The sequence below is a fragment of the Sinocyclocheilus grahami genome, unplaced genomic scaffold (genome assembly GCF_001515645.1).
Source record: "Sinocyclocheilus grahami isolate Dianchi unplaced genomic scaffold, SAMN03320097.WGS_v1.1 scaffold178.1, whole genome shotgun sequence".
NCBI classification, from domain to species: Eukaryota; Metazoa; Chordata; class Actinopteri; order Cypriniformes; family Cyprinidae; genus Sinocyclocheilus; species Sinocyclocheilus grahami.
In genome coordinates this window covers 2,718,998-2,744,234 of record NW_015505357.1, presented here as the reverse complement: position 1 = coordinate 2,744,234, position 25,237 = coordinate 2,718,998, and the positions used below count along the sequence as shown (strand labels likewise).

Below are 25,237 nucleotides of genomic sequence, written 5' to 3'. Positions count from 1 at the left end.
TTGATATAATGTATCAAATTGGCATTTGGAAGCTGTTTGAATGGTGCTACCAATATGAAGTCCAAGGAGATACCGATGAAAGTGAAGGAGGCCATCATTAAGCAGAAAAAACAACATAAAAAAAGAGAGATTTCAAAAACCTTAGGTGTGGCCAGATCAACGGTTGGCTACATTCTTAAGAAAAAAGAAAGCATGGGTGAGCTCAACAACATTAAGAGGCCTGGAAGACCATGGAAGATAACTAAAGTGGATGATCGCAGAATCCTTTCCTTGGTGAAGAAAAACCCCTTCATAACATCAACAGAAATCAGGAATACTCTGGAGGAGGTAGGAACATCAGTCAAAATGTACAATCAAGAGACGCCTTCATGAATGTAAATACAGAGGGTATTATTTTGCCAGAAAAAATCAACAACAAAAAAAAAAGCCTCCCATTTTCTGGAATAAGATTCTTTGAACTGATGAAATCAAGATTAAGTTGTACCAAACTGATGGGAAGTGAAAAGTATGGTGAAAGAAAGGAACAGCTCATGATCCAAAGCACACCCCTTCAAGTGTCAAACATGGGCATGCATGGCTGCCAATGGAACGGGCTCACTGGAGTTTATTGATGATGTAACTGCTGACCGAAGTAGTAGGATGAATTCTGAGGTCTTTATGGCTATACTCACTGCTCCCTTTCAGCCAAATGCTACAAAACTGATAGGACGCAGCTTCACAGTGCAGATGGATAATGACTGCGAAAGCAACTCAAGACTATTTGAAGGCAAAGAAATTGAATATTCTTCAATGGCCAAGTCAGTTGCCTGATCTCAATCCAATAGAGCATGCTTTTCAGTTGAAGACAAGACTGAAGGCCCACAAACAAGCAGCAACTCAAGATGGCTGCAGTGAAGACATGGCAAATCATCTCCAGGAAGGATTTTCATCCAAGTATTAAAATTGTGCTTATATTTACAATTGTCACTTTGTCCAAATACTATTGAGCCCCTGAAAATGGAGGTACTTTGCCTAAAATGGCTGTAAATGATAAATGGTAAATGTCATTTTTGTGGAACCTCTTAAAATAAAGCTGCACTTCAATCACATCTTGATTGTTTTACTTCAAATCCATTGTAGTGGAAAACTCAGTCAGTGTCCGAATACTTCTGGACCCGCCTGTACTGTACATGCAATACACTAACCATAAGAAAATCTTATTACCAAAAGTGTGAGCAGTTAGTGTATTTCGTGTGGAGCAGGAGCTGGTAATGAGAGCTGCTAGAAAAACAATGTGACATTCCTATCCTCACTGGTACTATAACGGGCTGAATTAAAATGACTTTCTGCATTAGTGGCTACAGGCTGGTCAAAGAAAATACCAACAACAGGAGGATCATTCCTGCGTGCCTGTGAATATGTATGCTGTTTGGCCTCAAAACACTGAACAGAGATCAGCAGATAGAAGTGACTACATGGTCACCAAATAGCAATAAGAAGTTAATTCAGCTCAAAATGACGGCATATGGCAACAGAAATTCTTTAAAACTCTACGGACTGCTCATTTTAACAGTTAAATTGCACTTTAGTGACATTCTGTGGTAGAAGAGAGGAAAAACAGCAAAAACATGAAGTAAGCTCTCTGTTCTGGTTAGCATTGCATGTTTTTGTGGTTTAAAACAGCTGATGTAAACAACACAACCAACAAGACGCTCCTGCTACCATGTTAATAATAAAGACAAAGACACTAGTGTCGTATTGCAAAATCATTGATATTTATTCATATTCTGTCAGTAACCCACGGCACAAAAGCAAGAATAAAAGACAAAAACAAACAAACAGAAGAATGCCACATCCACGGACAATGCTGCAGCGGGAAACATGAGCTCTTCGAACGTTTCATCCCTGTTGTCAGATGATAAAACCTGAGAGTCTAGAAAGTCTTGCGTGTCCAGTAAGAGATGATGAATCGAACGCAAAAATTTGAACTTTTATTTTTATGAATGATACGGAAGGTGATCAGATCCATCAGAACCAAGAAGTGAAACACACTGGGTCATGTTTAAACTCTCCAGCTTCAGGGTGCGATTGTGAGACATTGTGCAGAGAAGCCATGTGACAAGTTACACAGCGATCATGCAGTGAAGCATCAAATGAAGTGTGATAAGGCAAAGTTCACAGACATTTCTCCCTAATTCACACAAAGACCTGGCTGAATATTGCAGAGTAAAACATTCTCAGTCCTTAGTTTCAGCTCATTGAACATTTGCAAAAAAGCTACTGTAAACAACGCTATCAGCATTCAGGTCTATGTAACACTGAAGCAGATGACACACAATAGCTCTGGAGATACATTTCAGAATAGCTGAACTTACATTATTGGTGTCCGCGCAATGACAAAAGGTTAAATAAATGCATCCATGGTGACTATAAGAGACCTATTAAAAATAAATAAATAAAATATATTAATTACACATGTTAGGTCATAAATTAAGTCTATGTTGCTGCATATACATATAAAGTACAAAGTACAAAAAAATATGCATATACAAAGAAAAACAAATATTTTTTTCTTTGTAAAAAAAATACATTACAAAGATTTTAAACCGTTAAACATCTATCTTGAATTTATAAATATATATGAGAAGAATATTTCACTCACTCTAGGATCTCATTGTACTCTATGCTCTCCTCCAGGTTCTGTAAGTTAGGGTTAGCGCTTCGTATCGCTCGCATGTAAGCTTTCAAGAGCTGGATGTCACGTTTCTGAATAACAGAAATCATGAGAATATTAAAAGCAGTGTGGTGTGTGCTGATCAGAGCAGAGAATCCAAGATGTTACAATTCAAATAAATTCACGTGACATCGTGACAGTGACATTTACGCAGCCTCATGATAAAACATAAAACACACAGGTCTGACCTGTTCTGCAAGTTGGTGCTTGTGCTCAGCTGCAGTCTTCTCTAGATCTGCAATCTTGGTCTGCTGTTGCTGCACCACGCTGCGTAGGTGCTTAATACATTTGTGATTGGGCATCTCATCTTTGGGCATTTCTAACCTGCAGAGTAAAAAAGCAATTGTGATATGTCAAACAGACATTGAAGACAATTAAGGGCTGTTCACACAGGATGTATTCTTGCATTCAAAAACGGAGTGATGTAGAGCTGAAAAAGAACATGGAACTACAGTCAAACACATGCATACAGCACATGAGTGGGTTAAGTGAGAACTAGACAAATATGGTAGATACCCGCAGCCTTCTTCACACGTGACGGGTCGTTTAGGGTTGTGCTCGCAGTCCTTGAGATGTGACTGCAGCTGGTCGAGCCGAAGAGTGGCCGTGCAGCCGAAGCCGGCGTTATCACAGGAGATCTGCAGCTTGGAAAGCATGTTACGCATGATTCGGGGAACGGGTCGAAGATGGGCAAGAGTCACCACGGAGCGGTCCACAGGACAGATCTGCTGCTGTGCAAACCACTGTGTGATGCAGGCGTTACAGAAAGCATGCTCACAATGCGGGGCCTGAGAGAACAGACAGATTGATCAGGGTGTAACCTGAACTCAGTGCCTACTGACTTTTCTTGCTGAAGTGCATTTTTCAGACATTTTGCACAGTGTATTTGTTTCGATGTTTAAAAAAAAAAAAAGAACAAAAATCCATTGGTAAAGACAGTAATTTATATATTTAAAAAATGAATAAAATAACTAACTTTTACTACTATTTCTATTGTTGTCATTTTACTATTATTAATGTTATTATTAGTGCTGTCAAACGATTAATCGAGATTAATCGTATACAAAATAAAAGTTTTTGTTTATGCATAATATATGTGTGTTCTGTGTATATTTATTATGTATATATAAATACACACAAAGTATATATTTTGAAAATATTTACATGTCTATAGTTATATTCATATAATTTATATATTCCATAAATATATTTAATATATCAGCATAAAATTTTTCTGAAATGTATACATGCATGTGTGTGTATTTATATATACATAATAAATATACAAAGCACACATACATATATTATGTAAACAAAAACTTTTATTTTGGATGCGATTAATCGTTTGACAGCACTAGTTATTATTAATAATATTATTAATCAAATAACTGATTTAATAATAATAAAAAATACTGTTATTTTTTATTAATTAATAAAATAACTAATTGAATAATAATAATAAAGTATTATTTTTGTTATATTATTATTTTATTACTATTATCACTGATTTTGATTGATTGATAATTTTGAACCCTTGGGAAACACATTCACACAATGATCTTGGAGCAATGATATCTAATAACCACAAACTCATAATGTTGTCTATGTCACTTTCTCAAGGTGTTCTAGGATGTTGCGGTCGAATGAAAATAAATATCGACCTGCACTGGCTCCTCCAGCACCCCGCTGCAGATGGGACATAACAGATCCTCGTCCACCTCTCCTTGGAACCTGGTGACGTCGTACCCCATGGCACATTACCAGAATCCTTTGATATCTGAAATTAAGCAGGCAGGAAGGAAGAGAATGTTGTGAGAACTCTGCCAGTACACTCCGCTGCAGCCAACTGCCTCTGAGACAGAGATGCATGAGAAGAACTGGAAGTACAACAGGATGAAAATAAAAACTTATAGCCTCTGTTGGCCATTTTTAACTTAAACACTAAAAGCAGCACAAGAACAGAAGAACTGTGAAAGCAGGCCTCAAAAAGATTTTAACCAATGTATTATTTGAGTTTCTTTGTGGTACTTGCGTTAAAATGTAGGTTTCAGATTCAATTGAAAAAACTCTTTAGATGCACTAAAAGTAAACTGATAGAGGTTTAATGAACATGGCATTTTGAGCTGAACATGGAGGCACTCAATGTCCTGCTACAATACAGACGTAACGTGATGGCATGTACAAAGGTGACCTTCTTTTTGTTCTTTGTAGAGCCACTAGGCCTACATGGCTCTATCAAGTGAAAAATGCAATGTCTGTGTTTGTGTGTATAAGATTACTAATGTGCCATCAAAAAAATATAGGTCCACTGTGAAGTGTGGCGGCCCACTTAGTAACCCAGCATAATGGGAAACCATTTTGAGTAGCCTAGAGCTTGCATTAAGATTAACAATGCAAGGATAGAAATGTCACCTCTTTTCTGACTTCATTTTGAGAAACCGCAAAATGGAAGGCAAACATTAATCAGTTAGAGTGCTTTCACACCTATAGATCGATTACTTTGTTCTGAAACAGGGATTAAAATGATTACAATGTTGCTTTTTATTCTTGGCGCGGTTCACTTTCACATGGCAATGTTTCTAAACGGACCAAATTTGTTAATACAAGTCACGCGTGAGTAAACTGTTCTTTCATCGGTCAAAGATCTACGGTTTATTTTCCGGGATTCCACTTAGCTGTCACAGCTGTCATCTGTCAGGATGGAAAGACAACAGCTTTGTGCGCTTATTGTTGTTGTTTTTTTGTTGCTGTCGTTATATTCATTTATCATTTTTAGCAGGAGTCCAGGATTGATCGGGAAAACATTTTTAAAATGCACCTACTACGAAGAAGAGCAATAAGACGGCATTATAAAATGAAAAAGTGCGCTTTGATTTTGAATGGCGAAGACGTGCTCACCCACAGACATTCACAGGTTAATTTTGAGGTATTAGCAAAACAACAAAGCAAATGCTTTTCACGGAACTTACGTAATTACCCATCATACATTGTGATATAGCCTGGCTCGTTGGATCGGATTGCTTTCTCACTACAACCGTACCGCTCCCGAGTTCGTTTTCAATCGAGCCGAGACCACCTCGTTCAGGCAATCTCGGACCGATTGTTTTGGCGCGGATCCGAGCGCGATTGCCATGTTCACATATGCCCAAACGAACCGAGCTAAGAGGGGAAACGCACCAGGTTCCGAAACAACGGGCCAGGTGTGAAAGCACCCTTAGTGTCCAAAAGCAGGTGTGACACAATCAAAACGACAAGTAACAAAAAACATCACCTATAATAGTTTTTTGTCCTAACCAGCTGTGACAAGCAACAAGACATTTTGTCAGTCAGTTTCTATTCTTCCATAATGAAATGCTATTGCAGCAAAATCAGCTTCCATTCAGCTGTATATCTAACATTAAATACACCATGATTGCTTGTGACTGTATCACTTGGCACTTTGTAGCAAGTAAACAGAGAACGGAAGCAGATATTCACGATAATCAATACATAAACAAAATCTACACACATTTCTGCCAATCATTTCCATTTAAAGAGACTGCTGCACCATATTTTGAATATATTTGAATGTTTTCAGTAGGGCTGCAAAACAATTAATTGCATTCAAAATAAAAGTTTGTTTACATACTGTGTGTGTACTGTCTATATTATGTATATATAAATACACAAACACACATGTATATATTTAAAACATTTGTATGTATGTGTATATATACATATAATACTTTTATAAATATAAATATTTTATATATAAATCTAACATATTTTCTATAACATATAAATGTGTGTATTTCTAAATAAATAATACATACAGTGGGGCAAAAAATTATTTAGTCAGCCACCAATTGTGCAAGTTCTCCCACTTAAAAAGATGATTTTCTCATTTTGTCTCTCATAGTTGAGGTATACCTATGATGAAAATTACAGGCCTCTCTCATCTTTTTAAGTGGGAGAACTTGCACAATTGGTGACTGACAATACTTTTTTCCCCACTGTATACACAGTACACACATATAGTATGTAAACATAATAGTGCTGTCAAACGATTAAACGCATCTAAAATAAACGTTTTTGTTTACATTATATATGCATGTGTATTAGAAGGGCCTTTCACACCGCGGGAACCTTTTCATAGTACCAGAACTAATTGTGGAACTACCCACTTTTTGGCGTTTTCGCACCGCCGGAACTGGGTGCGATTTTAGTACCGGACTGCCTTTTTCGAGAACCAAATTAGCTTTTACTCCGGAGCAGGGTCTAACCAGCACAAGTGGTACTACCCGTGACGCAAGTAGACATTGATTGGCCAACCGCGTACGAAACCCCCTCCCCCGCCATGATTTAAAACACCGTGTAAACATACTGTAAGCATTGTGTCTTATTCTAAAACTTATTTCGCAAGTATGGAGAACAGCGATAGATGGACGGACGCTGAAGTGCAGGCACTTGTAGCAAATGTAGCACTGCCAGTTGTCGTTGGAGATTCTTAGTCCTCCTTTCCGTTCTTTCAATCGCTTTACGTATACGTCGACTTTCCATGTCCATTATTGTGAAACCCGCGAGACAACAAAAACACAGCTCCGATCACAGCGTCCTCCATCCTCCTGTTGTTAATGTTGTTCTTCTTTGTTTCTGTTGTTGAACGCCGTGCACAAATGATGTCACAGTCGACCGGCTTACGTCACTTCCTAGTGCGAACTTAAGCGGTGCGAAAGGCCCTAGTGTTGTCAAAAGACCCGGTACTGCAGTACCAAGTCGGTACTAAAAAAAATTTAAACGTTTTTATAAGTACCAGTGGTACCGAGTACCCGGTCAACCCGGTTCTTGATGCGCTATCTGAAAGGTGCGCAGATGCGCTCTCTTCATAAAAGACGTAGCGACATCAAAACGAGGAAACACACCAAACAAAACACTTTAAAGACGCCCAGATCAAATGAAAAAGTAATTTTTAATATTTAGATTTATGTAATGTTTCCCATACACTGATTTATTTGTGGCGGCCCGCCACAATATCAAAACTGACCGCCACAAATAGATTTTCCAAAAGGCTTTGACTTTGTTGAATAAACATGAGCACTGCACGTGTCAAAGTAGAAACCCGGTGCGGGTGTTTTATATCACTGTATTTCTGAAGGAAACCGACTGTCTTCAGAAAATTATGATTGTCATTTTCATTTCATCTTGCCTGTAATGCCAGCGTTTGTGAGCTGAGCACTGCTTTGTGTACAGCCCTTACCGGGGAAACCCCTATCTCTCACGCTTTACAAGCGCCTTCTGCTGGCAGAGAATTAATTTGCATATATATGCCGCCACAAACAGAGTGCAAGTCTGGGAGAAACACTGCTTCGGTTATGAATATTATTTAATATTTTTATTAGGGATGTACTATTAATCGAAATCGTCATAAAAATCGCGATCTGAGCTTGCGCGATTTCTAAATCGCTTTACAGCCCGATTTTCCGCGCCCCTGACCTCCTGCAGTATGCTCTCCGAACCAATCAGAATGCAGCGCACCTAAATGGAGCACGAGAACAGAACAGACTGGGCGGGCAAACAAACGTAATGCCAGGTTCACACACTCCGTCTGTGGTGCGTAGTTTTTACGCACCCATGTTAACGGAGCAGAGCGTTCACACGGCACGCGATTGCAGTCCGGCAGTGTGCTGCAGTCATGCTGCGATCGTTTCCGCACGAAGTCTATTTCTGCTGTGCTGCACGCGCTGAATTAAAGTGACAGCGCATTATTCGTGGTAAAAATTAACATGGATTGACACGGAAATTTAGTAATTACACCATAAATGCATATAATTAAAGTCTACTGTTTCACAGTCAACACATAGCTTTTAGGCTAGATTTAAAACAAGGAAAAGTGCACTTTTAGATAAACAAGGCAATAATAGATGGCACTCGTGGTGGTAGTTAAAGTTATATTTATTGAGTTTAAACGTGAATATGTCTATGAAAGATTGTATTGCTGTACTGTGATAAAAGAGAATCCCAATGCTGAAAAAGCATTTTCAGAAACAACGTTTGGATTTGAAATCAAAATAATGGATAAATGTTGTGTTTGTGGTAAACAGCGGCGGATCAGGAGCGGACTGCAAACGCGTCCTGTGCGAAAGCAAAATGAGTCTGTGCTGCTTCTGCACCGCATACACATACTGTATACGCACTGCAGACGGAGTACGTGTGAACTTGGCGCAACAAATCTAGTTCAACATCTGAGGCAATGCCACAAAGAGCTCTATGACCAATGCATGGCAAAAATAAAATCCCTGGACAAGGGATTTTTTTTTCTTCTGCCATATATCTATTCTAGAGACATTTTGTTACACCTTTACTTAGTGATTATTTTGCCTTATGTCTGTTCTAGAGACATGTTACAGATTTTTGATAAAGTTCTAATTGGTTTTCTTTTGGAAATATGTTTCAAACTCACACTGAACGCATTAATGACTGTAAAGCATGTCTCTGTGTGTCAAAATCGTGATTAAAATCGAAATTGCAAAATTGATCAAAGAAATTGCGATAGGTTTTTTTTAAATAAAATTTTAATTTGAATGTCGGATTGAAATGAACGCCGTTATTAGAGTAGTTAATCGTTAGCATAAGCGCGGCTAACGCTAATATAATGAGCATTAGAATGAAGTTTCTTTATTAACTATATAATGCTCCTATAACTTTTATTAACGTAAAAAAAAAAAACAGGAGGACATGATATTTACTATTTTTACACACCAGAGGCTTTTTAATTAATTGTGAATCTAAAATATGCGCGTTAGAGAATGTACAAATGGTTAAAATTGTTTGTGTCATATCAGTCAGAAGATCTGGGCTTTTTTTTTTCAGCTTACTTGGTTATTATTCTTGGCTGAATAGCTCTAAGTTTTCAAAAGCCCTTTAAAATTAAATATGTACACAGTTTGGATTAAATGAAAGTAGTCAAATTTTTTAATTAGCATGTTTTTGTGTTTTGCTTTGGTACCGAGAACCCGTGGATTCTCACTGGTATTGGTACCGAATACTGAAATTTTGGTACCGTGACACTAATGTGTTCTGTGTATATTTTATTATGCGTGTATGCATGCATATATATATATATATATATATAAATAAAAATACACACACAGTATATTTTGAAAATATTTACATGTTTATACATTTATATTCATATCCATATTCTTATATTATATATAAATTAGTGCTGTCAAACGATTAATCGCATCCAAAATAAAAGTTGTTTACAGAATGTATGTGTGCTTTGTATATTTATTATGTATATATATTCTGCCATATATCTATTCTAGAGACATTTTGTTACACCTTTACTTAGTGATTATTTTGCCTTATGTCTGTTCTAGAGACATGTTACAGATTTTTGATAAAGTTCTAATTGGTTTTCTTTTGGAAATATGTTTCAAACTCACACTGAACGCATTAATGACTGTAAAGCATGTCTCTGTGTGTCAAAATCGTGATTAAAATCGAAATTGCAAAATTGATCAAAGAAATTGCGATAGGTTTTTTTTAAATAAAATTTTAATTTGAATGTCGGATTGAAATGAACGCCGTTATTAGAGTAGTTAATCGTTAGCATAAGCGCGGCTAACGCTAATATAATGAGCATTAGAATGAAGTTTCTTTATTAACTATATAATGCTCCTATAACTTTTATTAACGTAAAAAAAAAAAACAGGAGGACATGATATTTACTATTTTTACACACCAGAGGCTTTTTAATTAATTGTGAATCTAAAATATGCGCGTTAGAGAATGTACAAATGGTTAAAATTGTTTGTGTCATATCAGTCAGAAGATCTGGGCTTTTTTTTTTCAGCTTACTTGGTTATTATTCTTGGCTGAATAGCTCTAAGTTTTCAAAAGCCCTTTAAAATTAAATATGTACACAGTTTGGATTAAATGAAAGTAGTCAAATTTTTTAATTAGCATGTTTTTGTGTTTTGCTTTGGTACCGAGAACCCGTGGATTCTCACTGGTATTGGTACCGAATACTGAAATTTTGGTACCGTGACACTAATGTGTTCTGTGTATATTTTATTATGCGTGTATGCATGCATATATATATATATATATATATAAATAAAAATACACACACAGTATATTTTGAAAATATTTACATGTTTATACATTTATATTCATATCCATATTCTTATATTATATATAAATTAGTGCTGTCAAACGATTAATCGCATCCAAAATAAAAGTTGTTTACAGAATGTATGTGTGCTTTGTATATTTATTATGTATATATAAATACACACACACACGCATGTATACATTTCAGAAAAATATGTTATGCTTAAATTTTTAATATATTTATAATATAAACGATATGAATATAAATAGACATGTAAATACTTTCAAAATATATACTGTATGTGTGTGTATTTATATATACACATACTAAATATACACAGAACACACATATTATGCAAACAAAAACTTTTATTTTGGATGCGATTAATCGTTTGACAGCACTAATATAAATATATAAATATTAAATATTTCTTAAATATATGCACGTGTTTGTATTTATATATACATAATAGGGATGGAACGATTACCGGTTTTACGATAAAATGCCCTGACGGTTAGTATTACCGTTTAAAATTTAATTATCATCAAAATAAATGGCGGAAGGCAGTGACAGCGCACAGGAGATTTTTCAGCCATCTAAGAGGACCAAATCGGTGGTCTGGTCGTATTTTGGCTTTTACAAGTCCTGAAGGCAATTTAATCGAGCACGGTCACCCTGTCTGCTGATCTTGCAAGAAGAAAGTCGCTGCAAAAGGGGAAAACGCATCAAATTTGCTCAGTCATCTTCGTCACCACCACCCACTGTTATATAGCGGATGCAAGGTAACTTTTACCTCAATACCAAAACTAATATTATAAATATTATACTAATACAAAAAATATTGATTAGAGATTAAATATTTCATTATCTCACTTGTTTAACGCAAAGCTTCCGCGAAGAAAAGTTCTCAGCAAGTGGCTTTGAGCCAAGATGAACGAACGTTCAAACTATAAGGTTGACATTTAAGGGATAATGTATTGTATATTCATAGTTAATTTATTATACAGATTTTTTTGTTTTGTTTACCTAGAATAATATATAAATACGGGGATATGAAATATTGAATTGAGATTAATGTTTTGAAATCTTACCCGTTTATAAATCCATTATGAACAGTGTACAAAACAATCGTCAGGACAATATGACCACTCCAGCAAAATTATAGTAGTATTAATACTAAATTCCTCTGATTTCATTTTCAATACAATCAAAAACAGACGCAAGATGGCAAGCTGCATGTGAATGAAACGAGAGAGCACGTCCGCGCCTCTGCGGTGATGCAAGAGACATGCGGCGAATTCCAAACAGAAGTGAGCATCTCTATGCCCTACTCCCTTCGAAGGGCAGAGCCCTTGAAGTGTGTTCTTTGAAGGGTGCAGGGTATTACTGTCTCGTATAAGCGTTCGGAACTCCTTTGGCGAAGGGAATGACTGACCAAATGTTACCTTGACAACGCCGCGTGTGCATGCAGCATTCAGTACTCCATCAGTTGTTGCAAATAAATATTTATTATTATTAATATATTTAATATTGATATATAATAATATTATTGTCTAATTGTGTCATTTACTATTAAACGTTTTCAAACTAAACTTGCTTACACTACCGTCTTAAATCATATTTCTATCACTGACGAAAAATATATTGTCTTACATTAAAATAGAAAAATGTAATTAGCCTATTCTATTTATGTTTGTATGTGAACTCAAAATCAACCCCAACTTTGCTTTAAAAAGCATCACAAGATCTCTTAACCGAAGATCACATGATCACTAACGGAAATCACATTGTGTGTGTGTATATATGTATGTGATTTATTATTATTATTATTAGGGCTTCATGTTAATGTTAATTTAATGTTTTTGCTAAAAAAAAAAAAAAAAGTGCATATAGCTGCTAATTGTATTTGTTGTTTGTTGATTTTCAAATATAAAACTTACTGAAATGTTTTCAGTGCGTGTATTCTTCATTCTGTCACCGATGGAGTTTTGGTTCCTTGCCGCTGTCGCCTCTGGTTTGCTTAGTTGGGGACACTTCATTTCCAGCGATATCGTTGACTTGATTGCAAATGATTGCACAGATACTATTTAAACTGAACTGAGCTGGATGATGACATCACTGAATTCAATGATGAACTGCCTTTAACTGAAAAATGAGTGTTTACTATTGTCCTTTTGCATTATTGACACTATTTTCCTAATTAATGCTGTTCAGTTGCTTTGACACAATCTGAATTGTTAAAAGCGCTATATAAATAAAGGTGACTTGACTATCAGTTCTTTTTGAACATTTTCATCTAATTTTAACAAAACCGTGATAATTTTGATAATCGTGATAACTTTGGTCACTATAATCGTGATATGAAATTTTCATACCGTTACATCCCTAATACATAATAAATATACACCGTATACACACATATATTATGTAAACAAAAACTTTTATTTTGGATGCGATTATTCGCGATTAATTGTTTGACAGCACTAAAACACAAACTTTTATTTTGAATGCGATTAATAGTTTTGCAGTCCTAGTTTTCAGTGCCAATTTACTAATTTGGGACCAGCTATTTAGGATAAACCCATTCCTAGATTACAAATAAGAACAGTTCTTAGCCAGAATAAGCGCCAAAGTGGACCGGATTTTATGGCGGAAATCATTCATTTATTAACACCCATACAGAATTACAGAAAGCAGACCTTTTAGTACCACAGAGCACAAAAGATATAAACCCTACTAAAATGCATTTCTGATTAAATATGCATGATACAAGTGATTATATAACACACAGTAGCATTAAAGGATTACATTTTCTTTGCAACTATATCGTGTGAAACATTAAAAAGAAATGTACATTCATACCTCACGAAAGCGCAGCCCTCATGATCCCTGTACAATGAGTCGTCCTCATTTGTCAGGTGGGCAAGGCAATCTTCCTTACGATGCAAGACTGAACATCCCCTTTAAGAAAGAGAAAACAAGACATCCATTACGATGCAATCAATACACTGCTATTTATTTCAAAGCAATTTAATTAAGATTTAAGAAGCTTGCTTGAAACATTTCCTGGAATCTTCAGACAAGTTTGGCGTATTTACTGTCAATTAGTCCATTCCTATTTCAAGATGTTTTGTATACTATGATCATTTAAGCTTATGGATGCTTTTTCCTCCCTCTTTGTCTCGTAAGTGGAAATCCAAAAGACCAAAACCATTAATGCCTTGATGCATCGCAATCAAATTAAGAGCCGACTCATTCAAGAGGCTGATGACGTATGGGTGGAAGCTACAAATGCACACGCAATCACAGGGCTGGATGGTATGACGTGTAATGAAATATAATTTTGCAATATATATATTTGGGTGGCCATCAGTAGGCAGAGTTTCGAGAGCAATTAAGAAACCACGACTCGAATCCATTGGCTCATCCAATTAGAGTTTGCCTGGCAGGCCAAAAAAAAAATCCCATAGACTTACATTGAGCCATATATAGGGACCAAATCATCATAGAGGCTTGTGGCTGGGCTGGTAGTAAAGTAGCCACCCAGAACACCCCAGCAAACACAAAGCAACACCCTGGTAACGATCTATTACACCCTAGCATTTTTCACAATAACTTGTGTTTTTAGGTTGGCGTGTGCCAACATGATTTAGACGCCCGTCGCTTTCTCACAGCCTACTGAAACAAAGCAAATGTAGTCAGCAAGGATTAGACATGTGTGATGTAAAGCACTTATCCAGGAGCACTCAGTTTTTCCTTTGGAATCTGATAAGTCATTAAACAAGAAGCAGAATGCTGATGTTAAGACACAGATCCATTCTCTTAATTTGGTAAAACAAATCCAAAGCAAAAAAAAAGGGGCTGCATTATGTAGACACAGCATCTTTTCAGATTCACAACAGTTCTGCAAGGGCTGGTGGTGACCTAATTTTAGCTTGTCTAAGCAGACGGTGGGGGAGAGTGTGGGTGGTTTAGCTCGTTCTCCCCTCAACCCCCATTTCAGCAATGGCGTTCCTCGCTTTTATTCAGTAAAGATCTGGTTTAGTGGCACGGATGCATGATCACCAAGAGCACATTTGGGAGTCCACAGCTACACTGGCACACATTTACCAGTGTTAAGTTTTTTGTTCCATTAAATAAGTGTAAACTGCCTGAAGTTTTGGATCATGTATTGGATGACAGGTCTGACAACCCCCTAAATTAAGGTATGAGACCATGTATATTAAAATATCAGCTGTTTTGCTGATGCAAAATGGTGGTATGTTTCTGCATCAAAAATCTATACACATGACAGTCCTGTCTCTTAGCATATAAAATTGGATAATGTAAGGGTTAAATGTACAGATGCAGCCATTTAAACAAGATGCATATTGATCATAAATAGCAGCTGAACATTACAGACAGCCATGAATATGAATACAATGTCATGCTGGATTCAGACAGACAGGATAACTGTACTTCTGCCAAAATACATAGATACAGCAATGAACCAGACAGGACAGCTGCAAACATCTGTACAGCTATTAAACCTCCTGGCGATGTAAAAAAGCTTCTGCCAGCCTGTAACACACGTCTGCTGATGTGTTTGAGCGAGTAACGTTAGGCGCTTAGCATTAGCCAGCTCGCTAAAGGTGCTGTACAAAAACAACCAACATAATCATCACAACCACGTGCCTTCCTTACTGCGTTCGTGTTTTTTTTACGTATAAAAAAGGAACGAATGTCTTAAAATGTATTTTTTCACAGTAAAATTACATTTAAAGTGTATGTGTTGATGCTAAGGAGCTAGCGTGGCTAACTAGCATGAAATACAACTAGCTGACGCACGCCGAAAGAGCAGCTTTGGTCTAATTACACACGTCCTTAAATGTCACATTACAAATTCTAGCCACTACTAAAACCCCTGTAAATGTCATTTAAATACTGTTCTGATCAAATAACGTGTTCATGTTTCTTCACTGTAATGCCTCCAGTTTGTGCTACTATCCGGTCATTTTACAAGTCGACATAAATAAAGCGTTGAAACTCACTCAGCAGGACTGTAATACCTGTTCCCGTAGATCGCGGTATTCCTCCCAGGCTTAATGTGATTTCTGGATTTAAAGCCTGTGATATTTGCAGTGCTCTGAGAGATGGTTGATTTCTCTTCCTGAGCCGAGCGGATGAAGTCTGACGGAATCTGCTGCTGCTGCGCCTACAGGACAGAGTGTGTGTGGAGGAGCAATTATACCTGATTTACTCTTATATTACATGCATACTAATCTAAGAACGTATATATATATATATACAGGTGCATCTCAATAAATAAGAATGTCTTGGAAATGTTCATTTATTTAGTATTCTAATTTGTTGAGATAGTGAATTGGTGGGTTTTTGTTAAATGTGAGCCAAAATCATCACAATCACAAGAAAAAACTAATTTAGTGAGATGCACCTGTATGTATGTATGTGTGTGTATATGTCCTATGCAGGAATTATTTAAAAAATATCTAAGTAGGGCTGCAGCGGGCCTATATTTTAATGTATTTGACAGGAGGAGAGTGAGAATGTGTTGAATCTACATCACATAGTCATGAGGTAAACCAAGCTGATCAATGCCTTCCCGTCGTGTGATCTGCGATAGGCTTAAAGCTGCCTGCTGGTGAAACATTAACGTCCTCTTCATAAAAAAAGTGTCATGCCTCATGCTTAAACACTAGGATACAGAGAGGATAAGTTACTGGAAATCATGTAATGGGATTAAGAGACTGCAAAAAAAAAAATCATGGGTGGACAGACAGTCTGGTAAAGAGTTAATTAGAGTTAAAGCATAAATTCTTTAAGATGGCATTTTGGAGTCTTTAAGTACTTTGCTTGACTTTGCAATGTGCTTTCTGTATGCTTTTGATTTTAGAGTCTTTATCTAAAGTTTTTATTGCTATACATTGATCAAATGTTGCTCTTTCATAGCTCTGAATGTTTCTTACATGTTTCTGAAATACAATGCAATACTCTGCTAGATATACCTGCTTTTGAATGCAGCTGTTGGTATCTTGGGGAATTTTGTTGAGATTTATTCTAAACTGTAGGAGAAACCTGTGAGAGTATTAGGATTATTTTCTCAGAGGAATATTCAGAGAAGCAGGAAACTTGAGTAAAAGTCTCAATCTGGTCTCCCTTAAACCTCATTCCCATCTAGAAGGAACATGAGAGATATTATAGAGCTCTCACTCATGATTTTTACAGTATGGATTGTAATTTATTTTTACCAACTGCAATATGGATTTATTTATAAATGCCTATTGAATTATGCTTGTTTAATTAAAATTGTGTTATATTGATTGCTGAGGCCTAAATAATTCATATTTATTGGTATACTTTCCCTAAGGACGAATCTGAGCTTCAATCTTCTGCTCTACCACTGTATGATTTCTGTGATGAAACCAGCCATACTTGTACTGGCAACACATGTCCAGGTCGACAAGCTCAGAAAGTCGAATGAAAGCACACAAGTCAAATCTACACAGGAACACTTAGAGGAAGCTTTTGAAGAGCAGGTACATTTGGATGATTCTATTCTTTGGACGAGTCAAATCATAACGTTTAAGTAAGCAATGATTACTTTTGTTTCTTGTCTTTAAGAATTGACAGTGACTATTGAGATTTACTCGTCCCTACATGTCTAGTAAAGTAGATCGACCACATTCCTTGAGGGATTTTTCAAAACATTAAGAGATCAAGTGCTTTTTGCTTGAGGGTTACACTGAGTGCAAAAATCTTATCAACAATGACTGATGCAATCACTCAAATTTAACAAGGTTAGAGTTGTGGTTTCAGTACGTATGTGGAGTTACGGTTGCATACTAAGTTTATGTCACCAAAGCACTATCATAAAGACATTGACGTGTGAACCCTGAAAATGATGTCTGTTGGTAAAATAGTCAGATTTAATCTTCTTCCAAGGGCTACTACTTGCAACGCCTATTTCTTCAGTATGGGGACAATGGGACTTTGACCTATGAGGGTCTGCAGAAGTTGCTTGGCAGTTTAGGTCTTGGGGAGGTCAGTGTCTTGGAGATCCGACATGGTGGAGTGAAGCAATCTTCTCAACCCCAATCCCATTCCCACTCACATGAAGACCATCATCATCCTCAAAGGACCACAAACTCACCTCCACTCAAAGAAAGGTAATATGGCTAAAGCATTATTGTAATATTTTCTACTCTATCAATTTACAGTCTTTTTTTACACTTACTGTGGCTATTTACTATAAAGTCAGCTTTTTAAAATGTAACCTTTTATTATTCCCACAAAACCAGAGTTGAATTCCCCTGTATTTGATCTGGTTATTGTTTATATAATTCAAGTATAGTTTTATGCTCATTCCAATGACTAATCCATTCAAATATTCTATCCTAGACCTCACATTAAGTCAGTGCTCAGTGGATCTCCTGCAGAATGGGGTCACTCAGACTATTTTCCACACCCTGGTCTAAGACACAAACTGGAAGAAAATGTGTCACCGCTGTCAGACCATCCGACAGAGAAACATCTTCATGGGAATGTGAGTATTTACTCCTAAACGTCCTGTTAGAGTGTTACAAATGGACAAAGTCTACCACCGAATTCTCTTCACTATCACCTGACCAAAGGTCTGTTGATATCTTGAGGTGTGCAGACAGTGAGGTACACAAACTATTTTGGAGAGAGATAATCATGTTAGAGGTCTCTGCTGAGAGGACTGGTTTAAGCTGGTTAGTGCTGGTTTAGATGGTGGACCAGATTTGAGTTGAATTACTGAAATAAATGAACTTTTCCACGACATTCTAATTTATTGAGATGCACCTGTAATGCTGTATATCTGCAAAACTCTGGAAAACGTTTGCAAAGATGGTTGACCATCACGAATCTTCTGGTAATGCTGGTTGATCAGATTATGCTGGTTAAACTACTCAAGAAGCCTTCTTGGACTACCAGCACACAAACATGCTCAACTGTGGATTAACATCTACATCACAATATATGCAATATGTAAACACATAGGCCTATGTAAGTATGGAAGCCTTTTTCTTTGAAATTATGAGATACTAAATTGTAATTATGAGATAAAAAGTCAAAATGATAAAATATCTAGTCATAATTCAAAAAGTCAAAATTATGAGAAAAAGTTATTATTATGAGATAATAGTCATAATTGTAACATAAAAAGTAAAAAGTGATATAAAACATCCAAATGATGAGCTAAAATGTCATAATTACGAACTAAAAAGCCATAATTATTACATAGCACAGTTATGAGATAAAATCAAAATTATGAGTTAAAATCATAGTAATTATTATATAATCTAAAAGTCAAAATTATGTAAAAAATAAAAAAGTAATGCTACAAAACATCAAAATTATGAGTTAAAATATACAAAAGTCAGAAATATGTCAGAAGTATCTGGAATTGTGACAAAGTCAAAATTATGAGAAAAACAATTGACAAGTTTGAAATCATTAAATAAAAATGGACAAAATTCAAAATTATAAGATAAAAAGTCATAATTATGACATGAAAAATGTTGCCGTATAATGACTTTTTATGTAACAATTTTGACTTTTTAATCACATAATTATGATATAGTATACCAAAATGTTAACTTTTTACCTCATAATTTCAACTTTTATAGTAATACAGTAAAGTCAGGCCTCATTACAGCAAAATAAATCAGTATAATTTTGCCTGTATATTGTTGTAAATTGTTCAATAAGGAAATAAACAGTCCATTACAATGCACAAAAGTGACATGACCACTGCAACGTTACAGTAATATTAAAACTTAAAGTCCTCTGAGGTCATTTTCACTACGGCTGATAACTGATACAGAACACAGCATCAGTTGTGTTTGTAGAAAACAAGAGAAAGTGAGTCTGCGGTGTGATACGAGAGACATGGAAGTAGCGCAAGCTTTGAATGACCAATCATAATCGAGTATTTCAGAGAGCCATGTAATAATGTTGAATCTGACTCTCATCTCATATTTCTTTCTCCCTTATTGCAGTGTCTAAATGTTACCCAGCTCCTGTGGAACTTCGGGTTAGGCCAAGCGTCCCATATCACTCCTGCCCATTTCACCTTCCTGTGTCCTGCCCTCCTGTACCAGATCGACAGCGGAGTGTGTCTGTGGCACACAGAGGAGCAGTCCCAGGGAAGCAAAACCAGTGAGGGTTTCCTGAGAGGTGTGTGTGTGTGTGTACACGGTTTCTGTCAAGTGTGATCTCAGAATCAATTTTTTGTTTGTTTTCATGATAGTGCAGGTTAAACAAAGTCATTGTATCTCAGCACTAGGATGGGCCTCCTTGGCACTCTTTGTTATCAGTTTGCCTTCCCTGGTTGCCCTGGGACTGGCACCCCTGCTTCAACCTTCCATCCTTCAAATATTCCTCTGCCCGATGGCTGGCATGGCAGTGGGCACGTTATGCGGAGATGCCCTCCTGCACCTCCTGCCCCATGTAAGAAGCACAATACAAAATTAAGCATAATAAGCATAATAAAGTTGACCTTGACCTTCTGTAATACAGATGCTACAGATGTATATTATTTGTGATTCTAGGCCATCTTCAGTCAGCACATTGAACATCAGGACGCTGTTTTCAAGGGTCTGAGCGTGTTGGGAGGACTTTACCTTCTGTTTGCCTTTGAGAGCCTTCTGGGACTTAAACAGCATTTCAAGGCTAAGTTTCATCCAGTGGGACTTTAATTATTATTTATTTTGGGGAAAGAGATCTGGAGAAGTTTTCCATTAATGGATTTTTTTGCCCCTTCTTCAAACAGAATTTAAAGAAAAGGAAACATGAGGTGCGAGCGGGTACGAAATCCCGCGAAAAGGCGAATAATTGCTTTATGGCAGCAACAAATTCACGTGTACAGTAGCCTACTGTAATTACGACAGTGATATATTTACAACAGTGAATTCCACTCACTTAACTGCAGAGGGCTCCGAAGTCGCAAAAACAACAACAACACAAAACGACGTACGGTTGCTTTCATTTAGGAATAAAAACACTTTTAAAACAATGATGACACTTTAATCTTAATAGATTTAACTTGCACTTAGAACAATTAAAACGCAATTTTCTGGTTCTCCTCCAGGTGTTGCATTTTCTCAGAGTCTGACGGGTGGACTCAGCACTACGATCGCTGTGTTCTGCCACGAGCTTCCTCATGAGTTAGGTATGCCCGAGTCATTTCTATTATGTTCATTATGAATTATGAGTATTGCATATATACGCTTGTTTGCAGGCGATTTGGCGGTGTTGTTGGCTGCAGGCTGGCCTGTACGCAGACTGGCTGTGTTGAGCGTCATCTCTGCTCTGCTGGGCTTTGTTGGTGTTTTAACAGGAACTGCACTGGGAAACCAGTGGGCGACACACTCACCTTGGATTCTCACCATCACTGCTGGGGTCTTCCTTTATGTTGCTCTTGCTGACATGGTAATAATCTTGATTGCCAAAATACAGTAATGTTAATTTATCTATGACTGATTTTTATTTTGAAAAGCTACTATATCCATAATAATCACACTGAATACAGTGTCTTTATATAATTGAAAGCTTCTGCTTCTCTCTAGATGCCTGAAATGCTCCATGGAGATGCTGGATCGCTGAGCCCTCTAAAGCACTTCCTCCTGCAGAGTCTTGGTCTGCTGATAGGGGGCGCCATCATGCTTTGCGTCGCCCTTTTTGAGGACCATATTGCTGTAAGCTTGGGAGAAATCTAAGGATATGAAGAAGACTATCTAAATGAAATCCTCAGGATGTCACACCAGAATTTCCATCCATGCAGCGGTATTATGCATTTACCTCATACCATAATGAACTACTGTGTCGCTACTGCGTGGATATTCTGAAGAAAGTGCACTGGATGGATTGCTATAAAAAGAGATACAGTGGGAGGAACTCATATATACACATCCTTGGGCAACTTCTTTTCAACCTAAGCTGAATTTTATGTAAGAAAAATTTCTTACTGAATGACGACATCTACAGAAACTTCTAGGGCTTATCTATAAGAAGAAGAGTATTTCAGGCCTGAATGAGTTCAATGCAGTGTCGTCAGTACGTTTTTCATTTATCATATGTTTCTACGTCTTGCAACTTTTAACAATTATTTTTTTTAAATGATGTATTGATGGTTGTTGTTAAAATGATAAAAATTAACCATCTTTATAACCATAATGTCATTGTTTCCTGAAAAAGAGCATTTATGAATTTATAGCCATAATGAAGTTATTGCTATTAGTTGCAATTTCATAATTCTAACCTGAATAATTTCAAACAATTATTGCAAAGTAACATTGCAAAAACATTGTCATTTTAATATGGAAGCTTGTTTCCGACACAGAATAAAAAAATAAGGGTAATTTGACTTTTTCCCTCAGGAACTGCGAGACAACTTTTACATTTTTCCTTGCAATTCTGAGTTTATATATAGTACATAAGTTTATATCTCACTGCTTTTAAGGAAAAGTCTGATTTGGGTGATATAAATTCCCAAACATATATAGAATTGCAAGAAAAGTTAGAATTGTCAGCGTTATTTCAGTTTTTTTATTCTAGAAATAAATTTCCATTTATTCAGATGATTTACTAAAGAGAAAAGAAAAACACCAATTAAAATATTAGCAGGGCAAGTATCAATCTGAACGACTGGCCAACAGAAAAAAATAAAATAAACAGTCCTAAATTTAGTCTGTTTCAACATTTTGTAGTGATCAGAGCAACAAAAAAAGACACACCACAACAACTTGTATGTAGCAATAGCATTTTATTTCAACATTACCAATTCTAAGCCACGATACTAAATGACAAGACCTACTGGCTGCAGCAGTTCATGAACCTGACTAACAAAAACATATGGGATATTTTTTTAATCTTTAAAGTCAGAGAGACCAATTCATTTTTAATAAGCTCAAATTAAAAATGATTATGTTCTTTCTTACTTAAATACATGTACAGAGTTTCACATCTGTTAGTAACAAGTAACCATTCACAAGCTCATACTATGAATTAACAAGGCAAAGTGCTTTCAGGATTGCATTGTCACATAAGGAAATGAATGGCTTGAGGTCTTTTTGTGGGGTTGAAAGGGTGAGGGTTCGCCTTCCTCAGGTCTAGGAGGGGGTCACGTGACCGTCCTAACAGATTCAGGCAGAACACACCGAATTCGCCCCGTACCCTCAGGTCCAAAATGGATATGTACAGAGGTACAAAGTTGGCAGGGAGGCGGATAGCTAACACGGATTAGCCAGTGACCGGAGTAGTGTTTTTGGAAGGGCGTAAGGCTAGGGAACTCTACATACCCCATATTTTAGTACAGAATGAATGTGCATAACTCAAACCAACCAACCCCCTTTCAAACCTTCACCACCAGTAGAAAATTGAGTTGTTGCTTCAGTACCAAAGTCATACAACCATCCATGCACTCTACTGAACTCGACCAGATGCACGTACATACCATGAAGAGCTGTAAACTTGAGTTCAGAGCGCTCACAGTGAACATTTAGAAGCGAGAGAAAGTGAAAGAGACAAAGAAACGGAGGGAAAAAACGAGCACAATGTAAATGCCAGCTAGTATAGGCTGATATTTTTCCCTGTTTTGTCAAAATAAAGCAAAGAAAGGAGCGATATAGGCAAGACACATATGACATCATTTGAAATATAATGGGGAGAAAGTTGGATTCGAAGAAAAAAAAAAAGAAGAAGAAATAATACAGTCAGCTTCACATTCCAGTGGTACTCTGTTGTGTACACACTTATGTGTATCACACAAATATCATGTTGCACACACACACACAGTCAAGTACGCTAACTGTCATCTTATATCACCGATTGTTTAAGTTATATATCTGTTCATATACATATATATTTCCATTTGTCATCAACAATTGGAGGAGTTTTCAATGCATCAAGCTGTAACACAGAGGTAGGATAATGCTACTTAAAATGCCTCACGTTTTGCTAATTTTAAACCATTGTGTCGGCGATGGGTCAGGCTTGAAGCGGAGTGGCAGGTGTTTTACACAAGCAAGTGGTGATCTTATTGGTTGATACGGAATCGGTGTGATGTCGTAGACCCTGCAATGGTCCCAGGCTTCTGCTGGTGATGGTATCTCCTACATGTTTAACTTAAAGACAGGATAAGAATATTTGCAGATATGTCGATGAGGTATACAGGGTTGATATGACCCCTGTTTGTCACACTCGCACGCACAACACATACACACTGGGTGCTGCCCTACACGATCGCTTGCTATGTTTCCATCGTCGAAACAATTAGCGGAGAACGGCTTGGAGTTCAATACTCAATTAAATAGTGCAGTTTTAAAGTCAGGGTCACATTTCCTTCACGTCATAATGCTTTTCAAATACTTGGCATGTTCAAGCAGAGCTCGGAAGCAGTGACAGTAACCCTGTTTTTGCGGGAATCCATCTCAGCTGCTCGGTTCTGCGATTCGGTGATGGAAACACAGCCACGGTGTAGTATTTTTGCTTTTTTTTTTTTTTCGTAACAGCAATCTTTTGTAAAGTCTTAAAGACGGCGGGTCCTAGTGAAACTGGATTCAAACATGGGACGCAGGAGGTCCGCTCGATTAAAGCCAGTTGCTTCGAAATGGCCAAATCCTGCACGCATCCAATTCACATTCAGTTTGACTGAAATAAGGCTCTCTCAGCACTGAAATCTCTTATGTTGGATTCAGTTACAAGAAGAGGGTGTTAACCAAAGGTGCCACAGATTACATAGCCAGGCCAAAAGCAGCCAGAGTCAACAAATCTTTAGAAATATACAATTGTCTCTTGATACTTGTATTGCTTGTTCTTGAATGAAATCAAGTGGCCATCTCTACAGAGACATACATTGGTCCTATGTTGTGAAATACTAGATTACTTTATTCAGTGTGCTCCCTGTGATAATCAAATATGAAATCATTGATTGCTTGAAGCCAAAATGAAGGACCTTAAAGTAAGTTACAACGTAAGGTTTTCTGAAGATTATTATATGACTTCTGGTATTGGTTGTCAACGGTACTTCTGTTTTGAACAATGAAATTCAAAAGGAATGTTTCTTTATGATACAGGTTTCATTTTTTTGTTTATTATTTAAAAAGTTACGAAGACATTTAATGACAAATATTGGGATCTTGATGTAAGACCCCCCCCCCCCGCAATGAAACGTTCTTTGGTACCGCATAACATATGGCCCAAAGTTCAACTGTTGCGTGGGAAGAAATAAAACCCTGCTTATTTCACTGCTGACAATAACATTCAATATATAATTTCCAAATAGAACTATCACATCTCTAATCAAAAAAATTGTAGAACTGTAATTTTAGGCAATGCGCTTTGCTTTTGGTATCAAATCAATTGATTAGAGGTAAATGAACAGGTCTAAACACCCCCAACAC

General features: G+C 36.8%; 1 protein-coding gene and 1 pseudogene across 1 annotated transcript; one reads left to right on the top strand and one right to left on the bottom strand.

Moving 5' to 3' along the window:
* Positions 1–2,637: 2,637 nt before the first annotated feature.
* Positions 2,638–16,014, bottom strand: LOC107594019 (E3 ubiquitin-protein ligase NRDP1-like). The gene is made up of 6 exons (XM_016283947.1): positions 15,860–16,014; positions 13,674–13,772; positions 4,375–4,490; positions 3,230–3,501; positions 2,902–3,037; positions 2,638–2,745 (listed from the first exon to the last, which is right to left on the bottom strand). The coding sequence occupies exons 3-6, from the start codon at positions 4,462–4,464 to the stop codon at positions 2,638–2,640; spliced, it is 606 nt and encodes a 201-aa protein (XP_016139433.1). The 5' UTR covers positions 4,465–4,490; positions 13,674–13,772; positions 15,860–16,014.
* A 391-nt stretch (positions 16,015–16,405) lies between these two features.
* On the top strand, positions 16,406–21,855 carry LOC107594043 (zinc transporter ZIP6-like; annotated as a pseudogene).
* The last annotated feature ends 3,382 nt before the right edge of the window (positions 21,856–25,237 follow it).